Genomic DNA, 26,162 nt, shown 5'->3' on the forward strand with positions numbered 1-26,162 from the left:
GATATATAAAGTGACTAGTTTATTTTACAGCTTGTATTTGGTACAGACTTACAAGCAGAGATGGGCAAAACCCTAGACTTCGAATAAATCTGAAGTTTGCCGATGTGGTTCTCTCGTTTCCTTCTTTGGAAAATGTTCAGAAGAAACGAGACAAACATATCGGCAAACTTCAGATTTATTCGAAGCCTAGGGTTTTCTTACTCAACTAGGGTAGACTTATGTTCATTGACGATCGATACAGGGTGTCCCAAAAATGTTGTAACACCTTGAAAGGGGTGGTTCGGGAGGTGATTTGAAGCAACTTTTTCCTTAGCGAAAATGTTGTCCAAGGCTTCGTTAAGGAGATATTAACAAAAAACCCCAACCAATCAGAGCGCGCGTATACCGTTGGAACAACTAGGTGTCCGCTTTTGAAAAAGTTGTTTCAAATCACCTCCCGAACCACCCCTTTCAAGGTGTTACAACATTTTTGAGACACGCTGTATGTTCGCGAAATTTCTAGAAAGGTTTTGTATATTCAGTATATTGTTTCCTTCAGTTTCCTTCATTTTCTTAGTACTTTCAAATCTCGTGTGAGGATTTACGATCTTCAACATTATTTATTTGATCTTACGTTAAACGTGTTTGAATATTCCAGAAAGACGTGAATTTTGCAATCGAGTGTCTTGATGTTTAGTATTTTTCAATTTTGAAGTTGAAGTTAATTAAAAATACATAGAAAGTGACTGGCAGAATTTTATTTGACAAAATTTTTCGAAAAATTTTGTAAGTAAAACATAGTTGGTATTACACAAATTTTTTTAATAAATATATTTCTCTTCATAGAAACCATGTTTTAGTGAGTATTTAACTTGTAGGTTATGATATATACATTTTCCTCAATTCAGAATTAACATCGATGGAAAGTATGACAATTTCCTAATTTGGGATTATCATTTTCTCGATTTAGTATGCAATTTACTCGACAGGTTTAAATGTTTAAACATTTTTTTATAGGAAAGTTAACCTTTCCATAGTCACACTACTATTTGTACAAACATTTTTATTTTATACATATACTGATCATCTGTAGTGGATGTTAAATCAAAATCGATGTTTATTTCTTCTTAATTCTTATTTTTTTGAACAATTATATGTAACATTAATAATAAACTTTTACAATTAATTTACATTAATTCTCATGTTACAAGGTTTCCCTTGCATATTTCTTGGTTTTATCATGAAATCAGGTCCGGCGTGACCTTTTGCGGGGCTGGGTCCAAAAATGTTGCGGGCCTGAATTCACATTCAAATCCTACACTTAAATTTTACAACACGGAATTATTTGTTTAAAAATGCTGTTACATATCTTTTACAAGATGAATATTAAATAATAATACTTTGATGATTTTTGTCACTCCTTTAAACTGAATCATTGCTAATAAAAAAATGTCTTGCATCTGTTAATGGTATCATCATTTCATAAAAAATTAATCAACATTTTCGTAGGCCGTGGTCCTCCAAAATACGGGATCAGGTTCCTGCGAATGCACTGAACCTGCCTTGCACCAGCCCTGCATGATATATATAATGTATTTAGTAAATACTATTTCCTATAACATTAATAGATGAACATGAAATTTTATGTTTCAGGAATAGCTATTTATTTTAGTTAATAAATTTGGACATTATAACATACTGAGAGCTTCTGACTTCAAACATGGCTAAGTGGGGTGAAGGAGATCCAAGATGGATAGTTGAAGAAAGGCCTGATGCTACTAATGTTAATAATTGGCACTGGTATGGTAAAACATACATGCAATAGTTTTAATATGTTTGGTATGATAGTCTTTTGAACAGAAAAATCCCTTTCATGATTGTATTTTTCGAGTTCAGAAAAGGTATTACAAGCAAAAGTTTGAAAGTACCTGTATTTACTCTTAATTTTATAAAAATAAAATAATTTAATGTTTTTGTTTTAAATGGTTGAAGTTACTAATGTAGTATTCTTCAAGTAATTTAATTAGTAATATTTTTGAAGGACGGAAAAGAATGCCTGTGCCTGGTCTCAGGAGAAGTTGAAAGAATTATTTACCAATATGAAGATAGAAGGAGATGAAGGTAATTTTAATGTTTTGTATATATAAATAATGTATAGAATTATAATATAATACATGTTTATTACAGTACCTATTTTTGGGAAATTTAATACTTAAAATATTTGCATTAGAATGTAGTCAATGAAGTTACGGTTTTTTTTACAGTTTCGTGTACAGTAACAGAAGTAGAAAAATGTGAGGGTGAGGCAATGGCAAACAATAGAAAAGGTAAATTAATTTTCTTCTATGAATGGAATATTATTTTGAAATGGATATTCAATGGAAAATCTAATAAGAAGATAGAGGGTAAAATAAACATTCCGAATCTATCTGAGGAGAATGATATTTCTGAAATAGATGTAAGTAAAATGTTTCTACAAAACAAAATCATAGTTATTTAGACGTTCATAAACATTTAGTTCGTAAATAAGTATATAAACGAATCTAAGGTATAAACTTATGTTACTATGAAGAGTAATCTTGTTTATAATTGTGGGACCAAATCCAGTGATCAGTTAAAGACACTTCTGTGATAATTGATTTAAAATTAAGTGAATTAAAATCTTTATTTGTAGATTGAAATTACTCTGAAAGATAGCACTGATGAAGGTGAATTAGTAAAACATTTTCTACATACAAAAGGGAAAAAAGCTATCAGAGAAAAATTGGAAAAATATGTCTCATCTTTAAAAGAAGGTATATAAATATCAATAATAATTTTGTTTGATATAGGATATATATTTGATATTGTTTATGATATTATCATATCATAGAATTTGTATGTATGCTGTATATTATATTAAGTTGATTCCTTTTTTTTATTTAGAATTCACAGTTGGAATGATCCTACCCAAGAAAGATAGCGTGAAGGAATCTATTACGAATATCACATCTGGATTCAATGCCAAAGTGAGTATAAGAAAATATAATTTTCCAGCAGTACATTGTAGTTCCGTTATGTCTGTAGATCACGTCACTAGATCTTTTAGGTCCAGTTTTTACATAACTCAGGATTTATATAGCATGACACATAATCAGTAATTTTTTTAACTTTCGTAGGTTCAAATGAATTCTACAGTGGTATCATCAAATAATAAAAAGGATGCAGGATGTAAGATTTCTACAACAACAATCAAACAGCAGCAGAAATTCCAGTGCAGAGCAGAAGAATTTTACAATGTTTTTACAACAGTTGAGGTAATGTAACTACTAATATTTAGAAAAATATTACTGTTACAGGTGCTATTTAACTGGTACTATTTAATTACTGAATTTCTTTTCATTTTAAAAACAAGTATTGTTTATATGCTTGTTTAAGAATTCTGTTGTTTATTGGTAGTCATTTAAATATATAAGTAGCATGAAAAGAAACAGTTATTGAAATTTCAAATAAAGCATAAGATGATCTGATAAAATAATATTTCACGTAATAATACATGTCGCGTAATAATTAAAAAAAGAGTGTAACTATACATTTTTGTAGTTGTATTTGTCTCATGTATCCATTACTATTGTACAATTATTTTGAAAGGTCATATACCAGACGATGTAATAACTATTAGGAGACGCGGTAGCGTCTCCATCCGAATTCAAATTGTCATATCTCCGCAAAACTATAGAAGTCAGAGAAAATGTTGTTAAACGATAATTAGACGCTACACAAGAAGTCATCATATGGCGATGAAAATTTCTTTGTAGACAGAGGTACTTTTGAGATATTATTTTTATGTTAAAATAAAAATATATTTACCAAACCTGCGACAACAAGCTGAGATGAGCTGTGTCGTTACTACAGATATTTTAATCAAGTGGACATGATAATTGTAAACCTATTTGATTACTTTTTATTTCGTTACCTATTACAATAGGTACACACTTACATATTCTTATAAATGTATTGATTTATTTGTATTGGTACACCGATACATATTTCTAGTTTAATTTCATTCTATGTAATTAAAAAATTTGTTGAACACATTAATTATACAATGATCGCAATTATTGGGTAGAGTATATATTTTTAATTTAGTAATGTTTTTTTTGCAGATGGTTCAGGCGTTCACGAAAGGACCAGTCAATCTTGAACCAAAGAAAGCAGGCAAATTTGAAATGTTCGGTGGTAATATACACGGTAGCTTTGTAGAAATTACGCCCACAAAAATCGTTCAAAAATGGCGCTGCAAACAGTGGCCTGATGGTCATTTTAGCGATGTTATTATTGAAATCGCAGAGAAAAGTGATCATACTGAAGTTAACTTAACGCAAGTAGGTGTACCAGTTAGGTAAGGAAAAAACAAAACGCTTTTGTTAAAGAAGAAAAACATGGTATTTAAGAAATATGCAAAATGTTCATTAATATTTTCTTGCGAAGTACAAATGAGTAATAGTTATATAAAAAATAAGCAAATGTATTTTTTTTGCAGCGAGGAAGATTCGACGAAACAAAATTGGGAAAGGTATTACTGGGATGCCATAAAACGTACATTTGGATTCGGATATTTTATGTGATCTATGTATGTTCTGAATTTCACTTGCTTATTGATAAGTAGAAGAATGATTAAAACATGTATTGTCGCAAGCCACCTCGCATATCGTTTACGAACTAGCCGCATAATAATCAGCCTGGTACAAATTGTTTTTCTCCTGATGCTAATTATTACAACTATCCTTTAATCCTAATCTTCCTGCTCTCTCTCGTGCACCGCATCGCGTAACCAAGAAACATCAGGTCATAGCTTAAACGTAAGTGAATCATCGTATGTATTAATAGTTGTATATGTGAAATAAATCATGTCACATATTTATATGTTCTTTTTTATCATCTGCTTTTAAGTTCACTCATTATTCTTTTTAGTTTGATATTCTTAAAGTAATTGTTACATAAGTCCGAAAATCTGTTTTATTTGTATTGAAATGATCATGTTTGAAAAAAGAAGGGTGACTTATTTGTGAATTAGAATAATGATGAGCTCTATATGGTAGATGGTTAAGAATTAAAACAGAAACATTAAATATTTTTTCAAGCCATCAGTAGATGTATAGAACAAGTATTTTATTTTGTTTACCTTCTTATCTTATATGCTTCAGGAAAGTCATTGTACTTACCTCTTTATTTCTTTTGCTCGGTAATTATTTGTTTGAAAAAGTATTTTCATAAATTTTGTAAGAAAGTAGGTAAATGATCAAAATAGGTATGATTAAAATAAAATATATCTATAACATATAAATTGTTTCTTTATTTTCGATAAAAAGTTTATTCTTAACGCAGATACGTAATATTGCAGATATTTTAGTTTTTATATGCTATACTTCAATATCTTCAGGATATACAACTCCGACTTGCCTTCGAATCTCATCTTGTAATCGTGCAATCAACAATGAATCATTATGTGACACTTTGGAGCTTTCAATCATACCTTAAAAGAACAATAACAAAAATGAAAAAAAATCAGAAGATGAGTACATTGTTACAGTGTTAAAAGTTAATATACTGCTACATTTTAAATTTGCAATGAAATACATCTATACAATACCTTTCAAAATGCACTGACGAACTTCTTCAGCTTCGTAACTCAATCCAGCACTATTAATAAAATTAAATTTGTGTGCACCTTCTGGGAGTGGTACAGTGAAAGTGCCACTGGGTAGTTCTGCAGTCAGAGGACACCAAAATGATGGAACTTTTATCATTCCCTTAGTTCCAATAACATAAGCTTCGTTTGGTAAATTAACCAGAGCATTTGTAACAAGTGTTGCAGTACGATTATTCTTATACTGGAAGCTTACAGATACAGACATATCAACGCCCTCTTCGTTTAAAACACCACTTGCTTGTACACTTTGAGGTGCTTCATTGTTAAATATAAAAGATGCAAACTGTATTACATATACTCCCAAGTCTAATACAGTACCACCTCCTAATTCTTTTTTGCTAAACAAAAAAAATAATTTTTGTTATATAATTATTTTATCACATTTTTCAAGAAATATATAAAAGAAAAGATAGAATAATGGAAATGTTAAGGAGTTTTAATATTAAGATAGGATAGTGGAATTTGTAGGCAGAATTGTTGATAAGAGAGGTAGTAGTAATCTTTTGAGTGGATGGAACTACAAAAGAGATACAGAAGCAACGTTATAAAAAGTGAAAATAAAATATATGTATGAAATATAAAGGAAGAATGTAGAGTACATCACACTAATGTCAACAATAGTATACAAATTATCTCATTTTAAATGAACCCTCAGGGCAGTAGCTATGTTTTGATGGAGAAATTACATAATAGATGACTTCTTCGTATATGTAATCATCAAATCTTCGTATAGCATATTTTCATTTTACACAGTTCATGAAGTAAATTAGAAGATAAGCACAAATTAAATATTATAAACATACGTAATTCTATCGACATCGCTCAAATTGAATCCAAAGTTTACCAGAACTTGGTAAACTTCTCCAATGGTCCCAGAGTCAATCTCTTTCCTAATAGTTTCATATACAGGAAAACATCTACTCCAAATAGCTTCCATTAGAAACAGTTTCTTCTGTTTTGCCAAGTTAATTAATTTCGTTGTTTGTTTTAAATTCATGGTTAAGGGTTTTTCACATAAAACATGTTTTCCATGGTTTAACATTAATTTTGTAATTTCATAGTGTTGAGGATGCAGTGCTCCAATATATACCACATCTGTAACAACGAATAAATACATAATATATAATAAAACAGAATTATAAATACAATATTTATGGAAATCGTGATATTTAAAGCACACAAAAGTACTTTCTCTAACATATTGTAAATTGACAAATTAATAAAGTAATAAATATTATGAGTAGAAACACATTACTATATCATTCTATTCCTCTCAACGAGAGGTTTCCATTTATGTACAGAAATCACAGCTCGTTCTTAGGTCCTAAATGAATATAATCCTTTTAATAATGTGAATTATGACTGAGGTTATATCAACTTTGTTAGTTATATCCAAACAGCATGTAAGACCTACCAATGTCTTTGTCCTGTGCCAGTTTTGCATAACTGTCATATGCTTTTCTAATTTTGTGTAAGTCAGCAAAGGCTTGAGCTCGTGACAATTCTCTTGCTGCAACAGCGACAACCACATGATCGGATTGTGGTAATGTCCCTAGAGCTGTTACAAAGTCATGAGATATTTTTCCAGCACTTGCGATACCCCACTTAGTTGCCATCTAAAATGAAATTAATTGATCGAGGCTGGTCCAGAAGCTTCCAGAGCTAGTCCAAAGGCTTAGGCAAGCTTAGAAACTATTTGTCATATTTTAACATATATTTAAACTTCAATGGTTCTTTTATAAGTTTGAATTTTATTTTAGTATCTAGGAAAATAGTCTTTAACAGAGTGTCTTCTTAAAAGAAAGTTTATTGAAAAGTCAAATAAATAATTTTGTGTATGCAAATTTACAGACTTATTAACTATCTTTATGTTATATATTTTATTACTAAATGATTTCTACATTTCGAAAACATAAAGTATGACAACTTACAATGTTTATGAAAGTTCAGAAAACTATTAGAACTGATTCACGTTAATCTTGAAATTTGTTATATTATACACGACATACCGTCATCAAAATGACACTACCGTTTTGTTCGCTGTATATATACCGTAATCGTAACACGTCTGCTTCAGATTAGCCTTTATGAATTATTATTTCAGACTGTTGATTAGATATGTTTAGCACTTTTATCTTATCACTTGTAGTCAACAAATTGCATAATACATATACGTATGTACGTACGTTATACTACAGAACAACATACAGAGCTAACATTTTTATCGGTACTAATGTAATTAAATATAACTTTATTTGTCTGAATTTGTTATAATACTTACACATGCGCTGTCAAAAACTGTGATGAGTAGGAAATGGTAGGAAAGTTTAGCTGGATCCGAAAAGAATAAGAAACAAATAAGTAATTAATAATGTTCTTCTAAGCACTTTATTCAAACATTTCCGTGTGTATATTTTGTGATATTCTACAAAAAGTTATTCAATTCTATGATATAACGAAATAAGAGTATACATGTTTTGAAGAATCTTTTGACGATCATAGCAACAATTTTATTAAAAGAAAACTAGAAAAGTATCTCTAAGAGAATAAGAGTTAAATCGAATTATTATATTATTTATTATTAGTTAAATCGAATATACTATAAATAAATTAAGCAAGAAACGATTGTTGTTTTTGTACTGTAACATATGGATTCATTTTGAGCCGAATAAACCTGTATGTGTCTTCAATCAAAGTTTTATCTAGACAAACTTTTATCTGTGAAGCACGTTTTTTGATTTTAAACGTATGTAAGTTTATAAGCATCTATAACTAATATAACTATAAGTCATACGATCTGATTTTTTAAACTTATTGTTATCAACCTCGACGACAAGACGCTCAAGATTGTAGCAAAATAATTTCTACTCTTGATGCTAGATGGTGTCATTAACTAGTTAGTTTACCGACAGTGCAATGTATTATACAGGGTGTCCCAAAAATGTTGTAACACCTTGAAAAGGGTGGTTCAGGAGGTGATTTGAAACAACTTTTTCCTTAGCGAAAATGTTGTCCGAGGTTTCGTTAAGGAGATATTTAACGGAAAACATTGACCAATCAGAGCGTGCGTATGACGGTTGAGCGTAGGTTACGCGCTAGGCGTCCGCACTCATACGCTACCGCGGCCGCTCCATCGGCATACTCGCGCTCTGATTGGTCAGTGTTTTCCGTTAATATTTCCTCACGAAGTCTCGAACAACATTTTCGGTAAGGAAAAAGTTGTTTCAAATCACCTCCCAAACCAGCCCTTTCAAGGTGTAACAACATTTTTGGGACACCCTGTTTATTTCACAATATAAATAATCTATTTTATTAATTTTAATAATAAACTTATAAATTATTATTTTTATAACTGAAAGTAAATTCAAAGAAGAACAAAGGTAATAGAATAAAATGAAAAATTTGAAGCTTTAAAAAAGGATGAAAATACTTGATTTTTCTTAAATATATAAATTATAACAAACATAAAAAGTTGTATTATTTATTCGCTATATTATTTACGTCAGTGCTCGTAATTACTTGCACATTTCGGCCCGATTCCTGAAGCACCACCTCCTGCGACCCCACAACCGCTCTAGGCTCGACGGCCGAGCCGGCGATCGTACGCGCGACGTTGTTTCTCAGGGACGTACTACAATAGATATGTTGGGTTTCACCCGCGTGAGTAAAAATTTCCTTACGCTGTCAGTATTTTTTATTTTTACAGATAAATAAAGTTATTAATATTATGTTTAGGTTTATAAACACCTTTTATATATACATATAATAACAATAATATATGATATATATGGTTTCACGCGGGTGAACCCGACATATCTATTGTAGTACGTCCCTGAGAAACAACGTCGCGCGTACGATCGCCGGCTCGGCCGTCGAGCCTAGAGCGGTTGTGGGGTCGCAGGAGGTGGTGCTTCAGGAATCGGGCCGAAATGTGCAAGTAATCCGAGCACTGATCTACGTAATAAATTTTGATGTCAAAAAATGATAATTGAAACAAAGTATGTACATTAGTGTGCCCGTACAAATATTACAAGTTATTGCAATATTGCAATTAATTTTCAGACGAAATTACCGGTTTTGCAGGTGAACACATCAATTTTTAAATGTACTTTAACATCATAGTAATTTGTATTATGTGTTAGAAATAAAAATATTCAAACAGAATCGTACAGAATACATCGTTCTGAATATAATTTATCTAAAAGGTTTGATAAACATTATAACTTCAAGTAATAAAGATTTGGATGCTTTCGACAGCGTATTTGTTGAAGTATTTGCTTCATGAGATCGTAGAATTTTCATTTGTAAAGGTAATACAGGGTGTCCCAAAAATGTTGTAACACCTTGAAAAGGGTAGTTCAGGAGGTGATTTGAAACAACTTTTTCCTTAGCGAAAATGTTGTCTGACAGAAAACACTGACCAATCAGAGCGCGCGTGTACCGTTGGAGCGGCCGTGGTAGCATAGGCTACGCGCTAGGTGGTAGCGCTTCCCGGCCAATCAGACCGCGAACATGTCGATGGAGCACGGCCCCTTAGCGCGTAGCCTACCTACGCTACCGCTAGCGCTCCACCGGTATACGCGCGCTCTGATTGGTCAGTGTTTTCCGTTAATTTCTACTCAACGGAGCCTCGAACAACATTTTCGCTAAGGAAAAAGTTGTTTCAAATCGCCTCCTGAACCACCTCTTTCAAGGTGTTACAACATTTTTGGGACACCCTGTATAACTAAATTCAAAGGTGTACATTTCCTATGGGAAGTACAATTAAAATTCAAAATCCTTTACAGATTTCAAAATATCCGCGTAAAAGTTGTGCAAGAGTTTACCTTTCTATGTATAGTCCGTAAACTTAGGTTAGAGACAGAAAAACTCATTTCGTCTTTCCTAGTCAATTTCGGAACATGTATCATTAGATCACCGTTGGTAGTTTAAAAAAATATGATGGAGTTTGATCATCTACCTTTGTCATTACCTTGTCAATGGTATCTGTAACGTAATGGCGTGTGAGATTTTGTATGAAGTTGCGCGAGTTGACTCTGTGACTTTAGTACATTTTATTTTCCCACGTGGTTCTTCAGCAATGTATCAAAACATTTATGACTTGAAGTGTTCAGAAGGAATCTAATGTCATCTTCTATTATTGTTTCCACTTGTGGATACACAATAGCACTGTGTAATATGTCCATAAACAGTTTGTATTTTGGTGCCACTTGATACAATTTTGATATATTGTACGAAGAATTATAATATTTTATTCTAAACGTAAGTACATGTGATTACGTTTGTAGCGATTTAGCAAAATCGATCGAATAAGATGTATGAATAACTTAGATATCATCAATTAAATTTAAACTGTTTCTTTGTTTAAATTGTCGAACGTCATTTTTACAATTTTACTTCTTAAATTTAAACAAATTACTCTTTATAAGTAACTTTATATGCAATAACACGAGACAGTTTGAAAAGTTTCTACATAACGAATATCTGTTGCAAAAATTTATTAAATCAGTTGTTAGGTTAGTGTTATTAAATGAAATTAAAGAAATTAATGCTTCCTAATGAAAGAAGATTTTAAATGTCACAAGAAAGAGAATTTGTTAATATTATGCTTTGTTGCTTGTTTTACTTTTTATAGTATAAATTTGTTTCATCGTACAAAGTGCACAGTAGTTTAACTGACATGTACATGTTTGACAAACATGGCATTTCTTATTAATGTTTATATAGTGACTATATCATATAGACTGTGTTCCTTATCTCATTTAATTCTACAATATTATCTCTCTTTTATAAACATTCATCATAAAAATTATGATCATTGCTACCAAAAGATAGATCAACAAACATAATGTCAAAGATAAAATAAAATAATATCAAATCTAATATTGTGTATTTAATAATATTGTGTAGGAATCAAAGTTGTGAAACAAAATGTTTACAATATCTACAAATTACAATAAATTAATGAGATGAAATGTTCGTCGTAGTAGAACAACAAAATTGTATAATTAATTGCAAAAATAACTGAATGCAAACAATTTTTGCAAAATACTTCTTTCAATATGTAGAATAAGTTAAATTCAAGAAATTTACATTTTATTAAAAATAAACACTATATGAGAATAATATGTTAATGTTATTGTTATTTAGTATTTTTTTTTAATAAGGTAATTTGTGATATAAGTGTTTGAAAGTAGATATATATACGTTTATATAAGTCTACAAAAAATCTAAGATGAAAATGTCTCATTATTTCTGAGATACATTATGCATATGCATGTAAAGATAAATTTATGATCTTTAAATATGCTGTTCTAACTATTTTCTTATCTTACGGGAGTGGTTGACAAATTAATTCTATGAATGCATTACAGGAATGTTGAATGACTCATATTCTTTATGTGAGTCATTGTGTTGTAATCCTCTTAAACTTGTATGTCAGTCTCATAGACTTTCAAAAATGAAATCCATTTATTTTTCAGAAATCATTAATAGCACTGGTTCCCCACTCCTTATAGATTTCTAAATAGAGCTTACGTTTACATCAGAACAACCAAACATTTAAAACAGTTTTTGGTAAACTCAAAAAATTAAACGAAGAAAGTATTGTTTCCAAATCAATTTAGCAATTTTTTATTTTATTATGACTATGAATAAATATTAAATGTGCATTTTATATAAAATAAATATAATTTTTATATAAAAATGTCTTTATTAACAACTAATTTAGCAACATCAGTAATTAAGTTCGACACAACACTATAGTGATTTTCCTATTGTTTGTAAAACTTGATCAATTTATCTATTATATGGATCTCATCATTCTGTTTTTGTTGTATTAACATGGAGACAGATCCAAGTGTAACATTCAGTTTTTAATGGGCTTTTGCATGGGAAATGCTGAAGCTATTTATACTTAGTTGTATGGCCGGTTGGATTGACTGTATGTTAATAGTGTAGCGGTTATTTAACGTTAAATAAAGATTAAGAAAGTAATGGCAAATAAAGTGCATTTTATATTGAGAACACGATTTCGCGTCTAAATAATCTACTTATACAAACCATCTAATACATACATCTATACTATATATCTATAATATATATACATCTAAAATATTTATAATTTTTAACCTATTAGTATTCCTCCTCCATGGGATTCATACAGCATATTAGAGACATGTATTCCCAATCTAAAATACTTCTACTTTGCCATTATCTTATTCATTTTTATTGATCATTAAGGCACATAACGGTTTGATGAGTTCACGGTGCAAGTTGGTAGTTGCTGTTATTTTTTCTGTGGGTGCTCACATTTTATTGGGACAACGCTTACTTTTTTTATCGCAATTTTTATTTACTATATAATAAATGAAACGCGCAACCATATAGAGAGGGAAAATTCAAATCAGCATATCATGAAACTTTTTTCAATCTGAGGTTTCCTTTATTTACTATGAATAAATGGGACCTCACATCGAAAGGTGATTTAGGACTTTTCAGCTTGGATTTTTCTTGTTTATTCAATGTGATAACTACTCACAAGTATTTGAACAGCTTCGCAAGTTGGGAAAAGTACAGGTTATTTAGTAGCTAACTAATATTTATTGTTTATGTTTTTCTTACAATACACTGTAAAGTTGAATATATATTAATAATAATGCCGTTTTGAAGAATAATTAGGTGTTAAGAGGATACATCTACTCAGACGAGTAAACAAAATTTTGCATTCCAGACCCCATATATACATATGTATATGTATATGTATATACTATAAATCAATGTTAGTTGTTTTTTCGATATCTAATGACCTCCCAGCCCTCACCTCCCAAATGCAATAGACAATCGGACAGCTTGACCCAAAATATCTATTTTTTTTTTTTTCCGGAAATTAATCCGAGTGCAATCGATTGCATAATTGCATAAATCATTTATGAGTGGTCCTGAATAAACCTACAAAATTAGACCCGATCTGTGTAATACACTTAATGCGATCTCCTTATAAGAAACAAACGTAATTGTATGTAATTTGTACGTTGTATGTAAAAATAAATATTTAGAGTGTAATATTAACTGTAAATATACACACGGTGATAGTGATTCGTATAGTGTAAACAATCAATGACTGAGTTCGTTTAATTCCTTCCTATTCACGGTATTATACGTGAAATAAACATACTGATTCTTGAGATCCCTTTTGATTGTCCAATCTTGCAATATTGTTGTTGTTTATACCTCGATAATTTGTTTTCATCATTCTCGATCTTTTTAAGGAGGAAATCTACAGGGTGTCCCAAAAATGTTGTAACACCTTGAAAGGAGTAGTTCGGGAGGTGATTTGAAACAACTTTTTCCTTAGCAAAAATGTTGTTCGAGACTTCGTTGAGGAGATATTAACAGAAAACCCCGACCAATCAGAGCGCGTAGCCTACACTACCGCGGCCGCTCCAACGGTATATGCGCGCTCTGATTGGTCGGGGTTTTCCGTTAATATCTCCTCAACGAAGTCTCGAACAACATTTTTGCTAAGGAAAAAGTTGTTTCAAATCACCTCCCGAACCACCCCTTTCAAGGTGTTACAACATTTTTGGGACACCCTGTATAAAAGATTCCTGCAACTTCTCGGGGAAGCCCCGGAATTTTATAGGATTCCCCACGCCTATACCACAACATCCTATTTTTGTTTTTTTCATGGGAGAGATTTTTTGCAGGACGCATTTTTTTTGTAAATAATAAACTACCTAATTGTAATAGAATATTTTATTTTAAATCTTTCATTCACAGATATATTCAAAACATTAAGTTCTTGTAAAGTTGTTACTAGGCATCACAGATTTTTAATAATTACAAATAATGTGTTCTCTCTCCTCTTGGTATTTAACAAAAAGGCTTATTTTGTAGAAATTTGCACAATTTGTTGTACATTTGTTTTTAATGGTTTCAACTGCTCTACAGGGTGTCCCAAAAATGTTGTAACAGCTTGAAAGGAGTGGTTCGGAAGGTGATTTGAAACAACTTTTTCCTTAGCGAAAATGTTGTATGAGGCTTCGTTAAGGAGATATTAACGGAAAACACTCATCAATCAGAGCGGAATATGCCGGTGGAGCGCCCGCAGTAGCGTATGAGCGCGGACGCCTAGCCGCTCCAACGGTATACGCGCGCTCTGATTGGTTGGGGTTTTTTGTTAATATCTTCTTAACGAAGCCTTGGACAACATTTTCGCTAAGGAAAAAGTTGTTTCAAATCACCTCCCGAACCACTCTTTTCAAGGTGTTACAACATTTTTGGGACACTCTGTATACATCAAATTGTTTAAGTAATGTCATCTTGCGTTTCAAATGCAAAACAATGATAACCGACTACGATACGGAAGGAATATTATAAACTGAGCCGTTGATCTATTATGCCATACGCTTCACTCTCGTCGATTATACTGATTATACATCGAGAAGCATTAAGTTCTGCCATTTAAGGGGAATAAAGCACGCTAGAACGCATCCCGTTTTCTTTCTCAGTAAGCGTCTAGTTGTGCGGCTGTAACGCTACCTAGTGTTATTTAAACATTATAATAGGTTATCAATCCAACGGACAGATTATTTTCATTACATTCATCATTTTATATCATTTATATCACGTTATAACTTATACAGTTTGCCTCAGCAATCGTATTACAATCAGGAAGGAAGTGATGATTCATAGAAAATCCAATTGAAAGTATAAATTAATAGAAAACTCACATTGAAAATTTATTGGATATCTGTGTGCTTGATTAATTGTAAGTCTTCAGCACAGCTCTGTATGCAATAACATAGCAGCATTTTGGATATTTACTATAATAGAATTAACCTTGGAAGGTGATTGCCATATCTTTATTTACTAAAACAAAACAGTCTGATAACTGAATAAACAACAGTCCGCACTGTAAACCATTTTATCAAGGCTTACAAAATAGATGGACATGCATGCACTTTACTAATCGTAGATCTTGATGTAATGGATTTCAGTATAGACTGTGTTTGATTAGAATGGCACGACTGTTTTTCATTCAGTCATCAATCACTCATTCAGACCTATTCATCTAACATTTATTTTGTATATTTTATTTGAATGATTACTTTTTATTACACATTTCATAATGTAGAGTACATCAATATATGTAGAATATTGGTCCTTTGTTATATTGTAATCTATGTTACAATTTCCACAGATAACATATTTCAAACATTTTGTGCTACATATATAAATGTTTTGGGTATTATGACGTATTAACCTTTTTGCTACCATGGAGCTAGCTGAAGTTACTATGTCTGTATGAGAGATGCAGGATTCAGATCTGTTACTTTGTTGTATTATGCAATTTATTTAAGTTATTCTTGCTTTATCCATACAACTGTTCTTTCTCTAAGCAAATGCATTACAGTTATTCATTATTATAGTAGATTTATAGCGATAATTGAGCAGTATAATGGTCGCTAGACTGCTGATTTCATGCATTTATGATGTACAATAATATATTCAACATACATAATGTAGGTTGAATATATTCTACAATTATTATAATGGTATCGTTATTTTATTTTGGATAAGTGCACATGCCTTTGGTTATGTTTAGCATACGTTTATTATATTAGTTTATATCATAAATACATAAAATCCACAGCCTAGGGACCACTCGTGCACAGAGTTAGTAGCTCGATTGACCACCAAGATGGTCGCCTGTAGCAAAAAGGTTAACATCTAAAATATTGTGTGCTACTTTGTTATTTAAATAAAATGTGCAAAATAATACTTATATAATATCGGTATTCATTCTTAAAACATAATGATGGGTAGTTAATAAAAAGATAATAGGTTTATTGGATTGATAATATATTGAAAATTTTACATATCGTGGAGCTATTCTCAGAGCATTGTTATTTCATAGCAATTTATGCTATTGGTCGCTTTAGGTTAGCCACGTCGAGGTTAGATGTTTTGGAAGGTTCAACCTGGTCTATCATGCGATCGATGACAGAGTGAATCTATAAAATGCTGTCTAGCGTTTCAGCCACGCGACAACTAGAAGTTTGCCAAGATAGCGAAGGGGTTGCATTTGGCATGCCGTATTCCCCAAAAGTGGCAGAAATGAATGTCTCCCTGTTACGTAAGTGCAATTATGTTATAGTTGTTCATGTGAATGTGGAGATAAAGTTGAGAAACAGTTGCTAAATTCGTATCTCTTACTGACATCAGTAGTGTATGAAAATCGCAGTGTCTGTAGAAGATATGGAAGTCAGCATCGAGGTGTTGAGAATGCGGAGTTTTATCAATTTCTTTCCTCTATGGATTATTATATACCGGTTGATTATCGTTATGTATGATTCTGAAATTACTTTTAGGGGCATACAAATACCATGGGTCGTTACACGGGAAAGAAGTGTCGCCTAATGACAATGTTATGGCTAACAGCTCTATTTTTCTTAGTAGAAATAGTAGTGGGTTATGTAACTAACTCGATGGCATTGATAGCTGACAGTTTTCATATGCTGTCTGATGTAGCAGCATTGGTTGTTGCATTTCTTTCTGTAAAGGTAAGTTATGTTCACTTATCTTTGTTCTTGCAGGAGGATCTTGTGACAGGGATGAGAGTTTATTTTGAATGAAATCTGGTTAAAATGTAAAATTGTAGATGCTGTCTTTAGATATTTGTCTTAATGTTGTCAGTAAAAATTTAAGTATTATAATAGGGTAAGTGTAAGTGTCCGAATTGTACAGACAAATGTAAAGAATTTCTACATCCTTCATGAAAAGTAATTGATAAAACAAATTCTCATATATAAGCTATTTATGTAACAGAGTTAGAAAAGAATGTGATATACAGTATACTGTGTATACCTGTATGTATGTACTAGTATTTTGAACTTGCCAAAATGCAAACAAACATACAAGCAGCGGCCGTCACTGCGCGTGTCCGCCATAATGTGTCCGTCCATTATGGCCCCTGCATGCGTCATGCAGTGACGGCCGCTCTTCGTATGCTTGAATATGTATACTCGTTATAGTTACGTAGCGGTAGAATATTCTTTCTATTTTTAAGTATCTATGAACACAAAGTTATCATCTTAACCACTTTGGTACGAGCGTCGACTATAGTCGACAGCCACAGAGTGACCAGCTGGTGGTTAAAGTGGTTAAAGTTCAGATATAAAATACAAAACTCGCTAGTTGTAGAAGGCTTAAACTGAGCAATTGTTAATTTTTCGAAGCAATTAAGAAATACAATTCTATTTAGATATATTCGCAAGGGAACTTCCCTGATAGGACCGCCGATATTTAAGTGTGAATGCTGTATTGAAATGCTGAAGATGGCGAACACGGCGGTCCTCGTGAAATTCTCTTGTCAGTTCAACATATCGATTCAACTTATACTATTAATGAATGTTTATTGTTTCTAAAGGTTACCTTCTTAAATTGTTTGTGTAGAGTCCTTACAGAAATTGTTTTTGTAATTTGATAATTACTTGTATTTCTATAAATTTTCAGATGTCGCCAAAGAAATGGTCTAAAAATACATTTGGCTGGGCCAGAGCAGAAGTTTTAGGTGCTTTGGTAAATGCTGTTTTTTTAGTTGCATTGTGTTTTAGTATTACCGTGGAAGCATGTAAAAGATTTATTGAAGTAGAGGAAATACATGAAGCTAAATTACTTGTAGCGGTCGGCGCACTTGGGTTACTAGTGAATATAATTGGGTTGTGTTTATTTCATGGTAAGTCACTCTACAGGGTCAAACTTTTATATTAGTATTTATTTGTATCTCCTTTGATGCAAGGAACGAAGAAAGATAATACAAGGAAATAATCTTTCAATTTGAAAATTCATATATATATATTACGTTACAATTTTGATTGCAGAACATGGAAATGCTCATGGACATTCACATGGTATTTCTCGAAGCCATAACAGGCTTAGCTCTTTAGTTGGAACAGATGACAATGAGAATGATGAAGCTTATAGGCCATCGACGCCTCAAGTGAAAAGGACACATGGTCATTCTCATGATGCAAGTCAAATGAATATGCGTGGTGTATTTCTTCATGTACTGTCGGACGCATTAGGCTCTGTTATTGTAATAGTGTCTGCTTTAATTGTCTGGCTGACGAATTGGAAATACAGGTAAATAAATTGTCTAATTTACGTATGTGGAAAGTTGATATTATTTTATTCTTTTAACAAATGAAAAAAGTGGAAAATAAATTCGAAATTAATTAAATGCCTGCAGTCCCGCGTAATGTTTTTGCTTTCGAGTAGCATAAGTTAAATCTTTTGATTAATAAGTCCTTGGATCAGTTAGTGTTCTACATTACCGATTGTTACCAACAGAAAGTGCCAAGATTATTGACAGAATCCTTCTCCTTCATTCGAATGTATTCGTGTACAATATTTAAACAATTTTAAATAGTATGTAATAATTTTCGTTCAACTTATTACTCATATAGTATTTAATTTTATTTAATGTTTATACGGAACATTTCTTTTTTACAGATTTTATATTGACCCGGCTCTTTCACTTTTGTTAGTTATTCTTATTCTGCGGTCAGTGTGGCCGTTACTTCAAGAATCTGCGTTGATTCTTTTACAGACTGTACCAACACACATTCAGGTGAGCACTACGATGAGAAGTTTGTTAGTGACAATGATATGCCCACATATACAGGGTGTCCCAAAAATGTTGGAGGTCCTTGAAAGGGGTGGTTCGGGAGGTGATTTGAAACAACTTTTTCCTTTGCAAAAATGTCGGATGGGGCTCTGTTAAGTAGATATTAATAAAAAAAAAACCGACCAATCAGAGCGCGCGGATACCGTTGGAGCGACCGCGGTAGCGAAGACGACGCGCTGAGCGGCGACGTCAATAGCGCGTAGCCATTGCTATCGCGGCCGCTCTAACAGTATACGCGCGCTCTGATTGGTCAGTGTTTTCCGTTAATATCTCTTCAACGAAGCCTCGGACAACAATTTCGCTAAGGAAAAAGTTGTTTCAAATCACCCCCTGAACCACCCTTTTCAAGGACCTCTAACATTTTTGGGACACCCTTTATACACACTGTGTGTATATCTACAAGTATAATGTACATTATTCTACGCAATATATAATGTTTTCTCCAGGTTGATGCTATTCAACAACGCTTATTAGAAAATGTTGATGGTGTATTGGCTGTACACGAATTTCATGTATGGCAATTAGCTGGCGATCGCATTATTGCTTCAGCGCATATAAGATGCAGAAATTTGTCGGAATACATGAAAATTGCCGAACAAGTAAAAGAATTTTTTCACAATGAGGGCATACATTCTACTACTATACAACCAGAATTTATTGACGTAAGTACATTATTTTATATATTATGCAAGCTAATTTAAAATGAATTGTACATGATAAATCTTATCTTGTTACAATGACTAATAAAATGTTATCGATAACATTTTAGTACCAGTCAAATAGTGAGATTAAGGAAACACCAACAGAAGATTGTGTGTTGGATTGTCCAAAGACTGACAAGCCTTGTAATCATGCAACATGTTGTGGTCCCTCTAAGCAGGTATGTGTTTTAAATTTTGCTGCATGTTATTTCTTTACGATAACTCCAACGCTTCTACAGTATAACCTCAAGAGAGATACAATTTCCCGTTCTGCATGCCCTAAATCAAAATGTCTTGGCCGATGTTTAGAAGCTATTAAATCAGATTCAAATACAGTTATAGGTAACTGTTTATATTTAAACTTGTTAATCAATTTGCGCACAACGCTCGATAACTGCTTGTCTTAATGGGAGATTAAAAATCTATAGTATGTCAATTGCTTGAGTAGTTGCCTCCTTCCCTGCTTGTTGTCCATATATAAATTCATTGGTGTCTTATTTTTGGATATTTTTGCTACATTAAACTTGAATGTAATTATTTCATATTTGTTTACAGGGTCGTGAAACTCCTTCGCCAGGAGAAACACCATACATGTGCAGACAACGTAATAGTCTCGCACGCTCAACTGGTTCTGTGAGAGGTACAGAACAACAAGAAGTAAATGAAATGGAACGTGGACATTTGCTATCGCTGCCTGTCTCGCATAACTCCGTCCAACTTCCACATTCTCATGTTAATACACCAGTTGTCTAAGTTATCATCGTATTATCAATACCTACCTCTATAACAAAATCTGCGGCGCGTTACAATGTTATTATAAAGATTCAATAAACTGATATACATAAATGTTTTATTGCTATTAATTTAGAGAGTAAATCTTTATAGATTTCTCCCAAATAATTACATTGGTAATATTTTCTGGGCTAAGTTCTGGGAACGCTAAAAGCAGCGGTTCCTGTAAGATCACCAAAGTTAAATGGCGTTGGGTGCGGTTAGTGCTAAGATAGATGATTACGATAACCTAAGAACACTGCATTAATGTTAGCTTTGGAGAGGACTGTCGACAGACGGAAAATTTAGAGCTTATAGTCATTGTTGTGCATAGTTCTCCCAGGAGGAGGTGGTAGGATAGCATGGCTCTGTCCTGTTGATGGAGTAATGAGATAAAGAGAATGAATCAAATGAATGATGATGCGATTGATTTGGAATCGAGTGATTTAATAGTAAACGAAACTTTAACTATACTTATAGTTTATTTACTATACATAATTTGTTACTACACTTCACAAATTGTTTAACGATACAAATGATCGGCATGAATATTACTCGCAATTTCAGATTCCCACCTGTCTCCATTATTCAAAAGTTTTTCTTTATTATATAACATTTCTTCGTGTGTTTCTGTAGAAAACTCGAAATTCGGACCCTAAAATAGTTAATATAAACATAGCAAACCGTTTTTAAAGCTAAAAAACTTTATTATAAAAGGCCAAACTATTGTCAGTACCTCTACAATTGCATCCACTGGACAAGCCTCTTGACAAAAACCGCAATAAATGCATTTAGACATATCTATATCATATCTTGTTGTTCGTCGAGAACCATCAGCTCTTTCTTCTGCTTCAATAGTGATAGCTTGAGCAGGGCAGATTGCTTCGCATAATTTACATGCAATACATCTCTCCTCTCCTGAAGGATATCTAATAAAATAAATGAATTACATTTTGTTAACAATAAAATTTAAATTGAAAGGGTTCTTAAACAGAATGAAAATTTGAAGTTTGATAGAAATAATATATATATATATATGTATTCATTTATCAATTACCTTCTTAGTGCATGTTCTCCTCTAAATCGTGGACTTAAAGGTCCTTTTTCAAATGGATAATTTATCGTTGCTGGTTCTCTGAAAACATGGGACAATGTAATTCCCAGTCCACGAACAATTTCTAAGAAAAATGCTTTCTCTACTACTTCGTCAGCAATGTCATTCCATGTTTTTACATTTTTCTCTTTACAAACAGAATAATATTTACTTCGAGATGAGGGCACAGTCAAAACCTTTGGAGTTGTTTGTAATAGCTTCAAGCCTGTCAATTATTAGAAGAAAAGTCAAACGAATAATTAAAATGAAATTGTTACAGACATTATGTAATTGTACTGTCGTTGGTATATACATTACTAATATAGTAAGCGTTAGAGGTTATAATATGTTGTAATGTAAAATAATTAAAAAATAGTCAATATTAAAGATTACATTTACCTAATGGTGCAAGCTTGAGAGATGACATCTTGAAATTGTAAAAACAACTTCTTAGTATACGAATAATTAATATTGAAACTTCACTAAACACATATGAAGTAACAATAACCTTCTTCGATTACAAAATTAACAATTTCGTACTTGTCATAATACGCACTTGAATAAATGCACGTATATATCAGAAAGAGTGCATTCGGTTTAAATCCTTCTGTCCAATTTAGGTAAAGTATCTTCAAGTATCTTTCCTTACCATAATTCCCTGCAAGCTAGTGAATTGAGCATGCTAAACTATAAAATACTCCTACAGAGGCGAAACTCTGACATTTTTTAGATCCCGATTTTGAGAGCGCATGTGTATTCTAAGAAGGTGGTTATTTCCCAACTATACTAATCAAAACAAAACTTAAATACAGAAAGTATTAATAAGTATTAATAATTTATTTTCTATAATATAATTTGTAACTTATTATTTGATAGTGATTTTTAATGAAAAAAAAGTTGTAATTGATATAATTACAGTTGCAATTAGTTTGTCAAGTATTATTTTATCCAACATAGTCGTGCAATCAAATACGCGGCAACTTCGAGACGACAACCGAATTGAAAAATAAAGCTACTAGTGGTTGCTGCATAAAAGGAGCACCTCTGCGCCTATGAGATGACAACCGAACCGACAAGGAGGCTAGTATCGGTTGCTGTATATTAGGGGCATCTCTGCGCCAACGATCTAGCAACCGGGTCTACAAACAGGCTAACTTCGGTTGATATCTAACAGGGGCATACTCGTGGTTTCTTGATGACAACTAACATTTCGTTCACTTTTCGTTCAGGCCGCGTTAGTCACCGGTGACTGACACTAACTTTTCGTTCACATTTGAATAGCATGGATACCTCCCAACACCTCCTTTTAACACCTCCTAAAACCTACTAACACCTTATAACATCTCATAACGTCTCCTGAAACCTCCTAACACCCTCTAACATCTCTTAACAGCTTCTAACACCATCTAACATCTCCTAACACGTCCTGATATCTCCTGAGACCTCCTAACACCTTCTAACACTTCCTGACATCTTCTGACAACTTTGCTCCGCTCGAAACTTCAACAAAGTTGCAGCGCTAAAATTACAGCAAAGTTGCATTTCAAAAGTTCAACAAAATGTGGGAGGTCGCTTCGGCTGGAAACTTCCGAGTTGCCACTTTGTCGAAGTTTGACCAGAAGCTATTTGCAACATTGTTGAATTTTGCCCGCTCAAAAGTTCAACAATGTTGCAAATTGGGGAGAGGGAACTTTAAGGGGAATTGTAGCAAGACATGAAAAAAAATATATACCAGGAAACAGAGGAAATTGAAGGGAAATGTGCCAGAAAATAGAAGGAAAATGAATGGAAATATGCCAGGAAATGAACGAAAGTTAATGGAAAATGTACCAGGAAATGAAGGGAAATTAAAGGGAAATGTACCACGAAATGAAGGGAAATTAGAGGGAAATGTGTCAGGAAATGAGGGGAAATTAAAGAGACATGTGTCAGGAAATGAAAGGAAACTAATGAGAAATCTAGCAGGAAATGAAGGAGAATTACTTTCCATTCATTTTTGGTTTCGATTTGTATTGTACAAACTGTTTTACAGTCAAAAGTATCATACAAAATTTCTTTTTTCCGTCGGCTGCCATAAGTCTTGTTGATTGACACAACACAACACACAATGACAGACCCTGACAGAATCGAGCAGCCCCTGAGCACCAGACAGACACAACCTGAACCTGATAACCCCTGAAGGTCAGAATTTGTTAGAAGGCCCCCTTGCAGAAGGCAACATTGTTGCAAAATGAATATTGTTTATTTGCAAGTTTCTATCTGAAATGTAAAGTTGTGAAGTGTGTGGTTTTAGGTGTTAGTATGTATTGTGCTACCTCTTCGTTAATCATATGGTACATCTGGATTTGGGAAATACAGATTTTAATTAATAACGTTTCATTGTCATCTAAAAAATTACTTGTAATTTAATGAAGTTTTTGCCTTAGGATTATATTAAAAATCTATTAATAAATAACAGCTAATATATTACATATTTAATGAATTTGTAACAAATGTTATATTATAAACATTTAATGAAACAATGCTTCTACATGTGTATAACAATTTATGTATACAAACAAAAAGTTACCCCTAATTTAATTACAACATGGATAATAACTTATTTTTTGTTACAGTTACAATACAAAATTTATTACTATTTACATTATATACAAGTCGACAACTTAAGGTTTATTTATTACTATTACACATGTACATATATACAATAGTACAGAAAATTGTCATAAATATTAGATATAACATAATATTTTACTTTTACATAATATTAGACTTGGCAGTTTCTGTTAACGTTAATAAATTAAAACATGAAGCCACTTAGAAAATAAAAATCATCATAGTATTCTCTAAGGTGACTGTACTCGCAAACAAGTTTGATCACTTTTATGTAATCATCAAATATACTTCCCTTTATGAATAGTTTCTTGAACTTTTTGAACATACAACAATTTCGTTTCTTTCAAAATTTAATGTGTATGAAAATAATTGTTTATCAACTTTGTACGTGTCATCTCTGACCTCATTTTAAATTAAATATTTTATTTCTAATGTATTTACAAACTAAAATAATCTTTATGATTATTTTTCCATTCAATTCTAATTTGTAAACAAACAAGCTTATTTTTCTTTACCCCATTCCTCTGAGACGTATCTCAGCAAGTCGGTAAGGTTCTCAAATTCAGTTCTACTTTGAGGAGGATCATTCTTTGGTATACGCGGTAACAGAGATCCAACTTTTAATCGAAATTCTTCGGCAGTTTTAGCTCCAGAGAACTTCCAAATACTATAAAAAAGCAATCCACATCCACTAATCGCCCACACAGAACCCCAAAAAAGTGCTCTTGTAGCAAGCATTGCTCCTGACTCTGGAAGACCTTTTCCTCCCAGGACTCCCATATCGAAACTTTTTGTATCTTGTTTTTTAGCTGATGACAAGGCACTGCAAAAACCAATCATAGCAGAAAGTCCTGCCACTCCGCTTAAAAAGATTGTAGCTGTAACACAAATAGCAAAATTCCCCAAATAATTCAATTACATAAATACAAGTTAATAACAAAAAATAAAAGACAGTTAAATCTTTATCATTTCACAAATTTGGAATAAAATTATAGTCTAAATCACATCGTCAGACTTCTAATTAATATTTAAATAACATATTTTAGAGTTATTTTCACTATTTATTAACTTCATGATTAAAATTTCAATAAAAATTTGAGTTATCCTTAAGAAATGAGTCTATTTTGGAAAAATACATGTTATATAAATTTGCGAAGTTTTGTTTTATTGTCAAAATTAAATGAAGTGTAACCCATAATTGCTTTTATAACATAAACCTACCATACAAGTTTTCTGTTTGTTTCTTCGTGCTTTTGTCAGACATGATGATTGCTTTGCATTATAATGTATTGTATATAATGTCAAAATATATCGCGTTATCGTGATAATAACAGCAACTTTTGCCTTCGAAGAAACTCGAAGAAAACTAGAACAGTTAGAAATAATTTATAAAATTATAACCATGCTGATACCTCAGTGGTTTACATGTACACCATAGATCACAGAGTAGTTTTACAGAGGCGAAACTCTCGTCAGAAAAATTAAACCAATGGTTCAATATAGCGTCCTGCCTAAGTAAAGTAAGGTATATCCACGAAGAGTGTACAGGGTGTCCCAAAAATGTTGTAACACTTTGAAAGGGGTGGTTCGGGAGGTGATTTGAAACAACTTTTTCCTTAG

The 26,162-nt window shown here is 32.3% G+C and overlaps 5 protein-coding genes across 11 annotated transcripts; 2 read left to right on the forward strand and 3 right to left on the reverse strand.

The window, feature by feature from the left end:
- The first annotated feature begins 294 nt into the window (after positions 1–294).
- On the forward strand, positions 295–4,878 carry LOC128874735 (activator of 90 kDa heat shock protein ATPase homolog 1). Of its 2 annotated transcripts, XM_054119760.1 has the most exons (10): positions 297–506; positions 638–765; positions 1,633–1,779; positions 2,021–2,100; positions 2,244–2,437; positions 2,654–2,774; positions 2,905–2,987; positions 3,138–3,275; positions 4,125–4,360; positions 4,502–4,878. In XM_054119760.1, exons 3-10 carry the CDS (start codon positions 1,700–1,702, stop codon positions 4,584–4,586), a joined length of 1,017 nt encoding a protein of 338 aa, XP_053975735.1. In that variant the 5' UTR covers positions 297–506; positions 638–765; positions 1,633–1,699; the 3' UTR covers positions 4,587–4,878. The 2 variants fall into 2 exon arrangements, with proteins under 2 accessions (XP_053975736.1, XP_053975735.1); XM_054119761.1 differs by lacking the exon at positions 638–765 and having other exon boundaries at positions 295–506.
- Positions 4,879–5,292: 414 nt separating this feature from the next.
- On the reverse strand, positions 5,293–7,970 carry LOC128874736 (trans-1,2-dihydrobenzene-1,2-diol dehydrogenase-like). Of its 3 annotated transcripts, none has more exons than XM_054119764.1 (5): positions 7,953–7,970; positions 7,086–7,287; positions 6,475–6,766; positions 5,612–6,009; positions 5,293–5,494 (listed from the first exon to the last, which is right to left on the reverse strand). In XM_054119764.1, exons 2-5 carry the CDS (start codon positions 7,285–7,287, stop codon positions 5,382–5,384), a joined length of 1,005 nt encoding a protein of 334 aa, XP_053975739.1. In that variant the 5' UTR covers positions 7,953–7,970; the 3' UTR covers positions 5,293–5,381. The 3 variants fall into 3 exon arrangements, with proteins under 3 accessions (XP_053975739.1, XP_053975737.1, XP_053975738.1); XM_054119762.1 differs by lacking the exon at positions 7,953–7,970 and adding an exon at positions 7,681–7,859; XM_054119763.1 differs by lacking the exon at positions 7,953–7,970 and adding an exon at positions 7,603–7,854.
- A 2,571-nt stretch (positions 7,971–10,541) lies between these two features.
- LOC128875585 (proton-coupled zinc antiporter SLC30A1) lies at positions 10,542–20,928 on the forward strand. 4 transcript variants are annotated; one of them, XM_054121285.1, is made up of 8 exons: positions 10,542–10,933; positions 17,047–17,238; positions 18,191–18,413; positions 18,559–18,820; positions 19,190–19,307; positions 19,811–20,026; positions 20,134–20,244; positions 20,621–20,928. In XM_054121285.1, exons 2-8 carry the CDS (start codon positions 17,062–17,064, stop codon positions 20,816–20,818), a joined length of 1,305 nt encoding a protein of 434 aa, XP_053977260.1. In that variant the 5' UTR covers positions 10,542–10,933; positions 17,047–17,061; the 3' UTR covers positions 20,819–20,928. The 4 variants fall into 4 exon arrangements, with proteins under 4 accessions (XP_053977260.1, XP_053977258.1, XP_053977257.1 ...); XM_054121283.1 differs by lacking the exon at positions 10,542–10,933 and adding an exon at positions 16,670–16,811; XM_054121282.1 differs by lacking the exon at positions 10,542–10,933 and adding an exon at positions 16,857–16,951.
- Positions 20,929–21,299: 371 nt separating this feature from the next.
- On the reverse strand, positions 21,300–22,567 carry LOC128875587 (NADH dehydrogenase (ubiquinone) 23 kDa subunit). The gene is made up of 4 exons (XM_054121291.1): positions 22,329–22,567; positions 21,894–22,155; positions 21,573–21,765; positions 21,300–21,491 (listed from the first exon to the last, which is right to left on the reverse strand). The coding sequence occupies exons 1-4, from the start codon at positions 22,354–22,356 to the stop codon at positions 21,360–21,362; spliced, it is 615 nt and encodes a 204-aa protein (XP_053977266.1). The 5' UTR covers positions 22,357–22,567; the 3' UTR covers positions 21,300–21,359.
- Positions 22,371–25,996, reverse strand: LOC128875588 (transmembrane protein 242). Its single transcript, XM_054121292.1, has 2 exons — positions 25,764–25,996; positions 22,371–25,420 (listed from the first exon to the last, which is right to left on the reverse strand). The coding sequence occupies exons 1-2, from the start codon at positions 25,804–25,806 to the stop codon at positions 25,044–25,046; spliced, it is 420 nt and encodes a 139-aa protein (XP_053977267.1). The 5' UTR covers positions 25,807–25,996; the 3' UTR covers positions 22,371–25,043.
- Positions 25,997–26,162: the final 166 nt, after the last annotated feature.

The sequence above is a fragment of the Hylaeus volcanicus genome, chromosome 4, assembly GCF_026283585.1.
Source record: "Hylaeus volcanicus isolate JK05 chromosome 4, UHH_iyHylVolc1.0_haploid, whole genome shotgun sequence".
NCBI lineage: Eukaryota > Metazoa > Arthropoda > Insecta > Hymenoptera > Colletidae > Hylaeus > Hylaeus volcanicus.